The 14197-nt window shown below is 42.1% G+C and overlaps 1 protein-coding gene across 1 annotated transcript in view; it reads right to left on the bottom strand.

Moving 5' to 3' along the window:
- The window catches only part of ACAP3 (ArfGAP with coiled-coil, ankyrin repeat and PH domains 3), a 136776-nt gene that overhangs the window by 45328 nt on the left and 77251 nt on the right, over positions 1-14197 (bottom strand). Inside the window, exons 8-10 of the mRNA XM_056544829.1 lie at positions 10210-10305; positions 8519-8593; positions 5598-5609 (exon numbers count right to left, since the gene is read on the bottom strand). Coding sequence (XP_056400804.1) covers positions 5598-5609; positions 8519-8593; positions 10210-10305 — 183 coding nt within the window. The remainder of the gene's footprint in view (positions 1-5597; positions 5610-8518; positions 8594-10209; positions 10306-14197) is intronic.

Genomic DNA, 14197 nt, shown 5'->3' with positions numbered 1-14197 from the left:
AAAAGGTTTCAGGATTACCGAATGTAAAAAAAAATAAAAAATCACCAAATATTATTTTCATGCTCCTGCTTACATCAACCTAACAAAAACGTCCGTAATTTTTTTTAACAAAATGTCGATGAACACCACCATTTGTCTGAATGTCTTTATATCAGTGACACTTCTCCTTTAACATGAATGTTCTTTTTAGTTATAAGTAGTCGCTGGCAGCCCTCAGCCATTGTATTTGCAGTGTGGACTGGATACACACCAGCTAAACATCATCAACAATTAGACGTATTAATCGTAATAATAATGAGGTTACATAACGCCGCAAACACGACCCGTCTCGCCTTTCTCTCCACTTTTCCATTTGATCAGCCAAAATGTCATTACGGTCTGTGGAAATAAAATCGGCTGCAGATTCAGAGCCAGAATTTTATTAATTTACAATGTTTTTCCGAGACCTGTCTACACCAATAGGGAACACATGAGTTTACCAGAACACACAATGATTTGTCACCATTTCACATGTGGATATTGTAATATAGGGAAAGTTCCAGTTCGGTTTTATAGCTGCTTGTGATATATTGTGTAACATTAAAGGGGTACTCCGGTGAAAAACTTTTTTTTTTTTTAATCAACTGGTGCCAGAAGGTTAAACAGATTTGTAAATTACGTCCATTTAAAAATCTTAATCCTTCCAGTACTTATCAGCTGCTGTATGCTCCAGAGGAAGTTCATTTATTTTTAAATGTATTTTCTGTCTGACCACAGCGCTCTCTGCTGACACCTCTGTCTGTCTCAGGAACTGTCAAGAGCAGGAGCAAATCCCCATAGTAAACCTATCCTGCTCTGGACAGTTCCTAACATCATCAGAGGTGTCAGCAGAGAGCACTGTGGTTAGACAAAAAAGAAATTCAAAAAGAAAAGAACCTCCTCTGTAGTATACAGCAGCTGATAAGTACTGGAAGGATTAAGATTTTTGAATAGACGTAATTTACAAATCTGTTTAACTTTCTGGCACCAGTTGATTGAAAAAAAAAAAAAAAATTTGTTTTTCACCGGAGTACCCCTTTATGGCTATGTTTACACCCCACCCCCACCCCACGATCTCCCTGCAGCAGCCCGTATAGGTGCGTCTGCAGTTTCGTAGCTGCGTCTGCAGTTTCGGAAACATGCCACGCCCCCTCCATTCATTTCTATGGGAGGGGGCGTAACGGCCAAAACGCCCCCTCCCATAGACATGAATGGAGGGGGCGTCACGTCACATCCCCGACTCTGAAGCACAGCGGTTTCCGAAACTGCAAATGCAGCTACGGATAGAATGCCAGTGCTGCAGGGAGATCGCGGAGGGTCCCAGCGGCGGGCCCCCCGCGATCAGACATCTTATCCCCTATCCTTTCGATAGGGGATAAGATGTTTTTGCCAGGAATACCCCTTTAAAACACTGGCTTGTTTTAGAAGGTCTATAAAATTCTTCCACATTTCTAACTTTGAGGGTAAGGTATGGCGCATATTCGATCTGGATATATAGTGCCCCTTATGTAACAACACTAGGAAGTGTGTCTTGTTGCCCATAGCAAAATATCTGTCCATAGGGGAGATTTATTAAAGCCTGTGTACAGGAGCGTGAAGAGTGGTGCAGTTGCCCATAGCAACCAATCAGCTTGCTCCTTTTATTTTTCAGTTCCGTTTAAAAAAATTTAAAGACGCGATCTGATTGGTTGCTATTGGCAACTGGTCAACTTTTCCTCTGCACAGGTTTTGATAAATCTTCCCTCCCCCATGTTTTTACCAGCCTAGTTTAGAAAACTCAAATTAAAGTGGTATTCCCACTCATTCATTTAGGATAGGGGTATAAAAAGCTGATCTGTGGGGATATAACCTTTGGGACCTCCACTATTCCCAGGGACAGGGATATAGTTGTCCCAAGAATTGATGGACTGCTCCACACATACGCGGCGACTACTCAGTTTATTGTATACGATCCAACCCCCATCAAACAGCTTATTATCACCTAACCTATGGATAGGGGATAACTTTAAGGGGGAATCCATTTTTTTTTTGTTTTAACTTTTCAGTACGGTGCCCCTGATGCAAAGTTTCCTCTTAAAGGGGTACTCCGCTGCTCAGCGTTTGGAACAATCTGTTCCGAATGCTGGAGCCGGGAGCTCGTGACATCATAGCCGCTGCCCCTCATGACGTCACGCCCTGCCCACTCAATGCAAGTCTCCCATAGACTTGCATTGAGGGGGCGGGGTGTGACGTCATGAGGGGGTGGAGCTATGACGTCAAGAGCTCCCGGCGCCGGCTCCAGCGTTCGGAACAGTTTGTTCCAAACGCTGAGCAGCGGAGTACCCCTGTAAGTAAAGCAAAAGCGGAACTAACAGCTCACCTCAGCTGGACATCCACACCTGCGCCCGGATTAGCCGGCAGTGCTCCCGGTCCAAATAGTAGTACAAGAAAGAAAGGTTTCCAGCACAGGATGAAGTAAAACAGGAACTTTATTAGAGATCACATGGATAGCACAGAAGACACCAACGCGTTTCGGGTCAAGCTGGACCCTTAGTCATGGCATGGCCAAGTCATGACTAAGGGTCCATCTTGACCCGAAACACGTTAGTATCTTCTGTGCTATCCACATGATCTCTAATAAAGTTCCAGTTTGACTTCATCCTGCGCTGGAAACCTTTCCTTCTTGTACCCCTGTAAGTACGTTTTCTTGTATTACTTGTTTGGGGTGGATCGCCCACTTTTTTGTCAGCTACCTGTTGACATGTGCGGTCCAGCTGTATATTTGTTGCCGAGTCGGCGTTCTATGCGTTCCCCACTGTCTGCAGAGATCACGTGACAGCAAGGGACGTATTGAACGCCGAGCCAGAGACCCGTACAAATAGACCGCACAGATCACTAAAAAGCCTTCTTGGGGAGGCTTTTTAGTGTATGGTATGGTAAGTGGGTTTGGCGTTTCATAAATCCCTATTGACTCTCAACTTACATCCAGCTGCAGCGTTTTTCACCAAAAATCACCATGCGGCATTTGGAGTGGAAAAAAAAGTGGAAACTTTTGGGGACTAAGGAGTAGGGATTTATTTTATTTTTATAGCATCTGTCTATAGTGAACTAGAGGGAATGTGTGAACCCCGCCTGAAGAAGAGCACTCCGGAATACAATCTGATCTCATAGAAATAATGGGCTGAGACGATTTACTAAGCTGTCAGGATCTATTGTCTATACAGATGTCAATACACATTCACACAAAATAACTGCATCAGAAATACCAGTGCAAAGAATTGTATTCTGGATTGTATTCTGGGGTTATCGGAAATGCACTTTAGATAAGGACACACTGAATGGTAAAGTAAGAATAGAAAGAGATGAGGAGCCTTAGGTAATAGAGCGAAACCAGACAATGACATTAATGGACAGTAATAGTCTGCACCCTGCACACTAGATATTGGCTTACAGTGTCATTATAGTTTAACCCCTTCCTGCACCCCCCACAAAAATAACATTTAAAAAAATTGTTATCTTATGTTTTTTTCTTCCTCCCCTTCTAAGAGTCTAAGATTAGAACTAATTGTTTGAGGGACAATTTTTACTTTCTACTGGCACCCTTTGTGTCATAAATATAAATGTATTATAAGGCCAGAAGAAAATATTTGTAGGGCAAAATAAAAATAATTATAATAATAATAATTGGAATAGTTGAATTCATAATTCACAGCGCAGATTATTCTAGGATTCAGTATGATTCCAACGCTACCAAATGTGGTACCTTTTTTTGTTTGGTTTTACTATTTAAAAAAATATATAATAATAATAAAAAAAATTAAAAAAAATTGTTATCAAAATATATAAAACTCTATTGCCCTCATTTACTATTGCAAACCCGACATTTGTTTTGTCAGGATGTGTGCCAAAAATTCTGTCTGCGCCAGAATTTGCAAAACCCCAACTAACTCTCCATTTTACTGAGAACACCCTCCCCAGAAGGGGCGTGGCCATCGTGGGGAAGTGGGTGTGGCCACCGAAAAGGGGCATGTCCTAACATTTTCACAAAAACCCAACATATTTACTAAGGTTTCCACAGAAAATGTGGTGGATTTGAGCTGAGGAAAACCCTACAGATCAGAGCATGTGTAAAAAATAAAAAAAAATAAAAAGCAAAATGTAGGGAAACCTTAGTAAATACTGTGGAAAAAAAATTGTAGGTAATTCAAACCCATAAAGAAACCTACACAACACTCTTCGTAAATCAGCCCCCCCCCCCACATTCCATGCCCCACCTTGCAAAGACACGCCCATCCTACAAGCCACACCCCTTTTATTTTCAGCTTACAATATCTTTACCACAATGCAGCCCCACCTGAGGACGGGATATGAGGATTAGAAATGTGGATTAGATATGGGACCGGGATATGATGGCAGGGAGCACATGGTAGGTTTCACACTGGTGTGGTGCTCTGTGACGACCATTGTTACTGTGATGCTTTGTTTGTGGGGTGGTGTGGCCAGGGGCTTGGTCTGGCAGAAGTGGGGCTGCTGGACCACTGGGTCATTCCCCCTGAGGGCTTGGTGTAGCAGGGGCAGTGGTTGCCGCCCGGCATTATGCTAGTGTTAGGATAGGGACCCACTCTGAATAGGTGGCCTTGACGTGGCGAGTGGGCTTGTACTTTTTGATCAAAATGTATAATAACAACCTGTTTTTGAAATTATGCTGAGAAGCAAGTAGATCAAAATACAAACGGTGGATGTGCTGCTATGTTTCTGTTTCTCTATTTTTATTGTACACTTGTTTGGGGTGGATCGCCCACTTTTTTGTCTCCCACTAGGTGTAGCATTCCTCTGGACTCTGGATGAAGGTTGTCTGGAGCCATTCCCAGGATCCCATTTGGCTCGAGACAACACAAGCTGGCTTCTTCTTGTCTTCCCTGACAAGCCAGCCCCCTGATGACATGTGCGGTCCATTTGTATGTGTCATTCGGTCGGCGTTCATTGCGTCCCCTGCTTTCACGTGATCTCAGCAGTCTGCAGAAAGCGGGGAATGCACAGAACGCCGGCTCTGCAACAAATACAGCTGGTCCGCGCGTGTCACCAGGTAGCTGGCATGGCAGGCAAAATGAGAAAAAGCCCCCTGTGATCAGCTGTTGTCTCACGCAGAACAGGATCCAAGGAAAGGCTCGAGACAACAATCATTCAGAGACTGAAGAAATGCTGAACTTGGTGGGACCAAGAAAAGACAAAAAAGTGGGTGATCCGCCTCACATAGGTACACAAGTAAATGGACTTAAAGAACAAGTCTCATGCCTGCCATTACAGAAAAACGTATTCCCTAAGGGGATACGTTTTAGATTGCGGGGGGGTCCGAGCGTCTGTATGGAGTCCCGGCTCTCCCACAGAGTGGTGTGTCACGACCCCGGCCCGAAGTGGGGGCCGCCACGCCCCCTCCATATACCTCTATGGGAGAGCCATTCAGCTATACCTTTGCATCAGGGGCACGATATTGAAAAGTAAAAAAATAAATAAATAACGGAATATCCCTTTAATGAGATAGGAATACCCCTTAGTCACAGTTCATGCATACTAAAAGACATTGCTGAAGAAAAACTCACCTGGAGAAGGGTCTGCACATCAGGTATTCATGAGAAAAGTCATGTGGAAAAACAAAAGGGAAAAGAAAAACTTCATGAGCAATCTTTGGTTATGTAAAAGACATACAGATAAAACATCCTGTATTGCTGAGATTTTGGATAACTGGCAATGAGCCCAAAACCACACAAAAAAAAAAAAAAAAAAAAAAACACCAAAGATGAATGAAAAAAAAAAAACAACAAAAGGAAAAAACGCTAAGTGGGTTTGGGGTTTCATCCCTATTGACTTTCAACTTACATCCGGCCACAGCGTTATTCACCAAAAATCGCTGTGTGGCATTTGGAGTGTTTTTGCAAAAAAAAAATTATAATAATAGTAATAAATAAAAAAGTGGAAACTAGGGAACCTGGGGACTGGGGAGTAGGGATGTGCAAGTATGGATTTTTTTTATTTTTTTTTATCATCTGTCTATAGTGAACTAGAGGGAATGTGTGAACCCCGCCTGAAGAAGAGCACTCCGGAATACAATCTGATCTCATAGAAATAATGGGCTGAGACGATTTACTAAGCTGTCAGGATCTATTGTCTATACAGATGTCAATACACATTCACACAAAATAACTGCATCAGAAATACCAGTGCAAAGAATTGTATTCTGGATTGTATTCTGGGGTTATCGGAAATGCACTTTAGATAAGGACACACTGAATGGTAAAGTAAGAATAGAAAGAGATGAGGAGCCTTAGGTAATAGAGCGAAACCAGACAATGACATTAATGGACAGTAATAGTCCGCACCCTGCACACTAGATATTGGCTTACAGTGTCATTATAGTTTAACCCCTTCCTGCATCCCCCCAAAAAATGTTTGCCTTACGTTTTCTTCTTCCTCCCCTTCTAAGACTCTTTTCTAAGATTTTTTTCCCACTGACATTAGGACTTCTTGTTTGAGGGACAATTTGTACTTTACTGGCTCCCTTTATTTCCCCATATAAATGTATTATGAAGCCAGAAAAAAATATTTGTAGGGCAAAAAAAATAAAAATAACAACAACAGTTGGAATTGAACAACGTTGGGCGGCATTCATTTTTCGTAATTAACTGCACGGATTGTTCTACGTGTCAGTAAGATTTCAACGCTACCAAATTTGTTACCTTTTTTTTTTTTGGTGTCACTATAAAAAAAAAAATATGTATATTTTTTTATTATTATTATTATTGATGATGATGGTGAATGAGTGAATGAATTGATACATAAAATAAATACATTAATTAATTAAATAAATAAATAAATAACTAAACTAAAAAATGAAAAATAAAAATAAATAAAAAAACACCATCACCATGTTCTGACATCTATTACTTTTTTTTTCCAGCTGTGGAGCTGTGTGAGGGCTCCCTTTTCACACCGTGAAATGTAGTTTTTGCATAGCTTTCACTTTTTGGTCACGTTTTATAAACATTTTTTCTGGGATGTGATGTGACTAAAAGACAGCAACTTTCTCATTTGGAATTTTTTCTTTTGGTTTTTACGCTGTTGACTGCGTGGGATCAGGAATATGATAGTTAAAAAGGGATCCTATCTTCAGATTGTACCCTATATAACTGGTGGCAACATGCAATCTATATTATATAAATAAAACTCAATATGTATGTATGTGTGTGTACGTATGTATGTATTTATGTATGTATGTATTTATGTGTGTTTGTGTATGTATGTATTTATGTATGTATGTATTTATGTGTGTTTGTGTGTGTATATATGTGTGTGTATGTGTGTGTGTGTATGTGTGTGTGTGCATGTGTGTGTGTGTATGTATGTGTGCGTGTGTGCGTGTGTGTGTGTGTGTGTGTGAATGTATGTGTGAATGTATGTGTGAATGTATGTGTGTGTATGTATGTTCCAGCATAACTTTCAAATGGATGGAGATATTTTGATGAAAAGTAGTATACATGTTACTTTTACGTCAAATAAAAAATTATGATAGTTAAATTAACCCTAACCTACCCCCTTACGATGCCCACTTCCACAACACATGCCTCCTCCTATTTTCGTCCTACAATCTCTTCATCACAACTCAGCCCCACCCGGGATATAAGGACGGGATATGAGGTAGAGATATGAGGTAGAGATATGAGGTAGAGATATGAAAGTAGAGATATGAGGAAGAGATATGAGGAAGAGATATGAGGTAGAGATATGAGGATGGGATATGAGGATGGGATATGAGGATGGGATATGAGGATGGGATATGAGGATGGGATATGAGGATGGGATATGAGGATGAGATATGAGGTCGAGATATGAGGTCGAGATATGAGGTCGAGATATGAGGTCGAGATATGAGGTCGAGATATGAGGTCGAGATATGAGGTCGAGATATGAGGTCGAGATATGAGGTCGAGATATGAGGTCGAGATATGAGGACGGGAAATGAGGACAAGATATGAGGTCGAGATATGAGGATGAGATATGAGGACGGGAAATGAGAACAGGATATGAGGTCGGGATATGAGGTCGGGATATGAGGTCAAGTACTTTCTCCTATGCTGCTATTCCTCCCCCACAATGATTAGGTATGAAAAAAATGAGCAACGCAGGTACTCAGCTAGTATAGGATAAAATTAGCTTTCTCATCATGTGCTCATGTCCTCCTGTAAATTCATTACCCAGAGCTGTAATGACTTATTGATCGATACTGATCGGCTCTAATGAATATTGGCTCATTCCAGGCTAATGTAGTGAGTCAATAATAGAAGAGTATGATCTATTGCAGTGGTCTCCAAACTATGGACATCCAGCTGTCGCAAAACTATAACTCCTAGCACGCCCGGACAGCCGTTGGCGTTGGCATGCTGGGAGTTGTAGTTTTGCGACAGCTGGAGGTCCATAGTTTGGAAATCACTGATCTTCTGTATGGCTAGGGGCCCTGAGGACTTACCCTTTGCTGTATCGTGGCATGCTTATGTTCCATCTCTCTTTTCTCTACAGCCGAGTCAATGACTAATTGGTCCAACTATAGAGAGGGAAAAAATGAAGTTAACCCTTAAGACATAGATTAGAGAATATTTTTTCAGTAACTTTTCATTATATGGTAGCATGCCGAATTTGAGTATATTTATCTATTCTTCATATTGGTCAAAAAAATGCTTTTTAGGCTAGGTTCACTCTGCCTTTGTGTCCTATGTTTAGTAAAAATTGGGGAGTCATTTACACTTATTAGGGAGGGGCCTATTTACAATTATTACTCTTTTTTGTTTTACATTTTATTCACTAATTTTAGTCCCCAAAGGAGACTATTACATGTAACCATTCTATTGCACACACCAAACAATGCTGTGCAATAGCACAGCACAGCATTGATCATTGTTCTCGGTGCTCCATTACTACAGGCTGCCGGTAGAGATGGAGTCCCCCGTCGGTCGATTAGATGGGACAGGGGCAGGAATGGACCCTTCATCTGTCCTCTCAGCTGATCGATACACTGCGCTTTTGCCGTTGTGGTCCCAATCGGCTACACTGAGCTACTGGCAACTGATTTTCGGCATTTTGAACGCTGCAGTGCAGGAACACTTATCCCCTATCCAAAGAATAGAGGATAAGTGTCTGATAGCAGGGGGTCCGACCACACTGTCACACCCCTTCTATGTATCTCTATGGGAGAGCCAAAAGATACCCGAACCCTGTATCTCCAGCTCTCCCACAAAGATATGTGGAGGGGGCATGTTGGCAGGGGTCGACGTGCCCGTTCCTGTGGACTGCCAAGGTGCAGTGTATGAGACCGTGGGGGTCCCAGCAGTCAGACTACTATACCCTAAAAAAAAAAGGGATAAATGTTCCTGCACCGGAGTACTCCTTTAATGGCAGACATCACCCTGAACAGTGATATCCAGCATTAGCCGTGGGTCCCGGCTGCTATCAGTGTATGAAGCACGTTATAGACCGGGAGAGGGCAGAGGGCATACATTTACACCCTTTGTCCTCTAGAGGTTAAAGGGAACATCACAAAATGACCTATTGTTTATATCTTAAACATATTTTTTTAAAGAATATTTGGTGATGTTTTTCCTATTTTTCATTTTTCTTTCCATTTTAAAATAATCCTGAAATCTTGCAGTTTTCATTCTAGCCACTAGGCCTTTAACTAAGCTGAAACTTCCTGTTCCCTACAGGACACTTCCTAGCAGTCTCCTTCTTATCAGCACCGATAAACAGGGTTACAGTGAAAGGTTACACCAGTATACAGATAACAGAGCTACTACACGGTAGCTATTGCTCACATATCAGTCTCCCCCTTCCTCTAGAATAACCTCCTCAAAGGTCACTGAGCATGCCCAGACACTTTTCCTATTGATATAAATGGGACAGCTTCAGTCAAGATAGTTGCCCCGATAATAATATACAAAACATGAAATAAAAAATAAAATTACAATCATAAAATAGAAACAGATAAAATAAATAAATAATAATATAGGTTTCAGTATCTGGCTGATACTGACACATTCCCTTTAAGCAACAGGCATTTTGCAACACGCTGAAAAATCTGTAACAGGATAAGGCCCATTACATGGAAGAACCTAGAAGACGATGCTGAGATTTGATCCCACAGTTTCCCCGGTGGAGTACACGCACCTCTGAAGCCAGCTTCTTCATGTACGGATTCAGCTCATTTAGTAAACTATATCCCTGCTGGAAGAATGTGTATTGGGCATGCATGAACGATAACATCTGTGGAAACGGAAAAAAATATGGGGTCAAATGTTCATCCTAGATAAAAGCATTGTAATAAATGAATACCATCCAGTACGATCCAATTTATATTCACTATACATACACTTAGTTTACTGAAAAAAAACCTCAGTGCTCACTAGAGATGAGTGAACTTACAGTAAATTCGATTCGTCACGAACTTCTCGGCTCGGCAGTTGATGTCTTTTCCTGCATAAATGAGTCCAGCTTTCAGGTGCTCCCGTGGGCTGGAAAAGGTGGATACAGTCCTAGGAGACTCTTTCCTAGGACTGTGTCCACCTTTTCCAGCCCACCGGAGCATCGGAAAGCTGAACTAATTTATGCAGGAAAAGTCAGCAACCGCCGAGCCGAGAAGTTCGTGACGAATCGAATTTACTGTAAGTTCGCTCATCTCTAGTGTTCACCTTCACTGCATACATCAGTGTTTCCCAACCAGGGTGCAGCCTTCGGCTGTCCGGGCATGCTGGGAGTTGTAGTTTTGCAACGGCTGGCGGCACCCTGGTTGGGAAACACTGGCATACATCTTTAACTGGGCTGGAGCGGTGCTGGTGTACGAGTTACAGAGGGGTTAACCCCTTTGGACAATCACCATTTGTTAGAAAGATAAAGTGTGCCCTCTACTGGGAAATAGCACTGATCAAATAAAATCTGTGGGGAAACCAGGGAGGTGTTCAATTTCCCTGCAGCACCTCCGCAGGAAAAATGAAGAATTGCACAGTGCCTATTCATATCAATACGTTTTCTGTGCAATACAGGACAGGACAGGTCCTCCAGAGCAAGGGACGCTCTTTGTAATTGCTTTCCACTATGGCCAAAAGATGAGTAGACCCCCTATAAATTTGTTATTTACTAAAAGGGAACATGACAATAGGTTTTCGTAACTGGACAGCGCCTTTAAAAGAGGATGATATCAAGGAATAGAATAGAAAAACAGAGAACATTTCTTCCAAACACAGCCCCACACCTGTCCTTAGGTTGTGTGTGGTATTACAAATTGGCTCCATTCACTTTAAGGATACTGCAATACCACACACAACCTGAGGACAAGTGTAATGGTATCCACACTGTGGCTCAAACTCAATATAAACTCTAAAACTCTGTATGCAGTTACTCCCCCTATTGGGGGTTGCATGTACAGTCATGGCCGTAAATGTTGGCACCCCTGAAAATTTTCTACAAAATGAAGTATTTCTCACAGAAAAGGATTGCAGTAACACATGTTTTGCTATAGACATGTTTATTCCCTTTGTGTGTATTGGAACTAAACCAAAAAAGGAAGGGAAAAAAGCTAATTGGACATAATGTCACCCCAAACTCCAAAAACGGTCTGGACAAAATTATTGGCACCCTTAACTTAATATTTGGTTGCACACCCTTTGGAAAAAATAACTGAATCAGTCGCTTCCTACAACCATCAATAAGCTTCTTACACCTCTCAGCCGGAATGTTGGACCACTCTTCCTTTACAAACTGCTCCAGGTCTCTTATAGGAAGGCGCCTTTTCCCAACAGAAATTTTAAGATCTCACCACAGGTGTTCAATGGGATTTAGATCTGGACTCATTGCTGCCACTTCAGAACTCTCCAGCGCTTTGTTGCCATCCATTTCTGGGGGCTTTTTGACGTATGTTTGGGGTCATTATCCTGCTGGAAGACCCAAGATCTCGGACGCAAACCCAGCTTTCTGACACTGGGCTGTACAGTGCGACCCAAAATCCGTTGATAATCCGCAGATTTCATGATGCCTTGTACACATTCAAGACACCCAGTGCCAGAGGCAGTAAAACAACCCCAAAATATCATTGAACCTCCACCATATTTCACTGTAGGTACTGTGTTCTTTTCTTTGTAGGCCTCATTCCGTTTTCCCAGAAGGATTTTGGCTTACTCAAGTTCATTTTTGCTAAATGTAGTCTTGCATTTTTATGTCTCTGTTACAGCAGTGGGGTCCTCCTGGGTCTCCTGCCATAGCGTTTCATTTCATTTAAATGTTGACGGATAGTTCGCGCTGACACTGATGATCCCTGAGCCTGCAGGACAGCTTGAATATCTCTGGAACTTGTTTGGGGCTGCTTATCCACCATACGGACTATCCTGCGTTGACACCTTTCATCAATTTTTCTCTTCTGTCCACGCCCAGGGAGATTAGCTACAGTGCCATGGGTGCAAACTTCTTGATAATGTTGCACATTGTGGACAAAGGCAAATCTAGATCTCTGGAGATGGACTTGTAACCTTGAGATTGTTGATATTTTTCCACAATTTTGGTTCTCAAGTCCTCAGACAGTTCTCTTCTCCTCTTTCTGTTGTCCATGCTTAGTGTGGCACAAAGACACACAATGCAAAGACTAAGTGAACTTCTCTCCTTTTTATCTTCTTTCAGGTGTGATTTTTATATTGCCCACACCTGTTAGGGTGGGTTCACACTACGTTTTGTCCCATACGGGAGCGCATACGGCAGGAGGGAGCTAAAAGCTCGCGCTCCCGTATGTAACCGTATGCGCTCCCGTATGCCATTCACTTCAATGAGCCGACCGGAGTGAAACGTTCGGTCCGGTCGGCTCATTTTTGCGCCGTATGCGTACAACCGGACCTAAAACAGTGGTTGACCACGGTTTTAGGTCCGGTTGTAAAAGCGCATACGGCGCAAAAATGAGCCGACCGAACGTTTCACTCCGGTCGGCTCATTGAAGTGAATGGCATACGGGAGCGCATACGGTCACATACGGGAGCGCGAGGTTCTAGCTCCCTCCTGCCGTATGCGCTCCCGTATGGGACAAAACGTAGTGTGAACCCAGCCTTACTTGGCCCAGGTGAGTTTAAAGGAGCATCACATGCTTGAAACTATTATTTTTCCACAATTTTGAAAGGGTAGCAATAATTTTTTCCAGACCATTTTTGGCGTTTGGTGACATTATGTCCAATTTGCTTTTTTTCCTCCTTTTTTGGTTTAGTTCCAATACACACAAAGGGAATAAACATGTGTATAGCAAAACATGTGTTACTGCAATCCTTTTCTGAGATAAATACTTCATTCTCTAGGAAAATTTCAGGGGTGCCAACATTTACAGCCATGACTGTATTTGCTACATCTATGTCTAGATGTAAAGTTATATAAAAGAGTTCAGAGCTAGGGGGCACAAGTGAGCAGTATGATATACCGGTACCTCCCTCTGAAGTTTTCCGCTATTCAGTGTTTGAAAATAGGTCACATGACACAGACCATAACAGCCATAACTCTTTTACCCATGTCTAGAACAGGGCGTATATTTCTTCTAGATTTCCTAATTGACACGCTGGGGTCCATTTACTGGCACAGCTCTGCTATAACTAGTTTGGCTTCACTTGGACATTGCTGCGGCGCCCTCATCGGTCTTGGTGACAGGTTTCCTTTAACAAGTCGCAGTAACGTGATTAACAGGTCCATATAATACACTGAATGGTCACATATGCTCCAATTACAGGTTTACGGCCAGACTGGTTATTGATCCGGTTTGTGCTGTGTCACATGGCAGAGACTGCCCCACGTTTAATTGGTTAAAATTCTTAATTTCATTATTTCCTATCCTTATGCATCATGGGACTATTCATTGTTTTACCCACGTCAATAGTTATAGTCAGCGGTCGGTTCCTATTCTAATGGACAGAGATGAATCATGGAAAAGCCTGAATTATAGATGACGTTTTACCTAGAGGAAAAATAGGACAACAAGACTGCACAAGAATGCGGTATAGTAAAGCTATAAATACACACAACAGGTATAAAAAAGAAAACGGCCTGTGGGAACCATAGAGCGTCTCCTGCACACACGAGGGAAGCCTGGAGACAGGAAAATGTGTTCCCATACAGAAGACTATTCTTAGAGATGAAA

This window comes from Hyla sarda, chromosome 10 (genome assembly GCF_029499605.1).
Source record: "Hyla sarda isolate aHylSar1 chromosome 10, aHylSar1.hap1, whole genome shotgun sequence".
Lineage (NCBI taxonomy): Eukaryota > Metazoa > Chordata > Amphibia > Anura > Hylidae > Hyla > Hyla sarda.
This window is presented reverse-complemented; position numbering and strand designations above follow the sequence as displayed.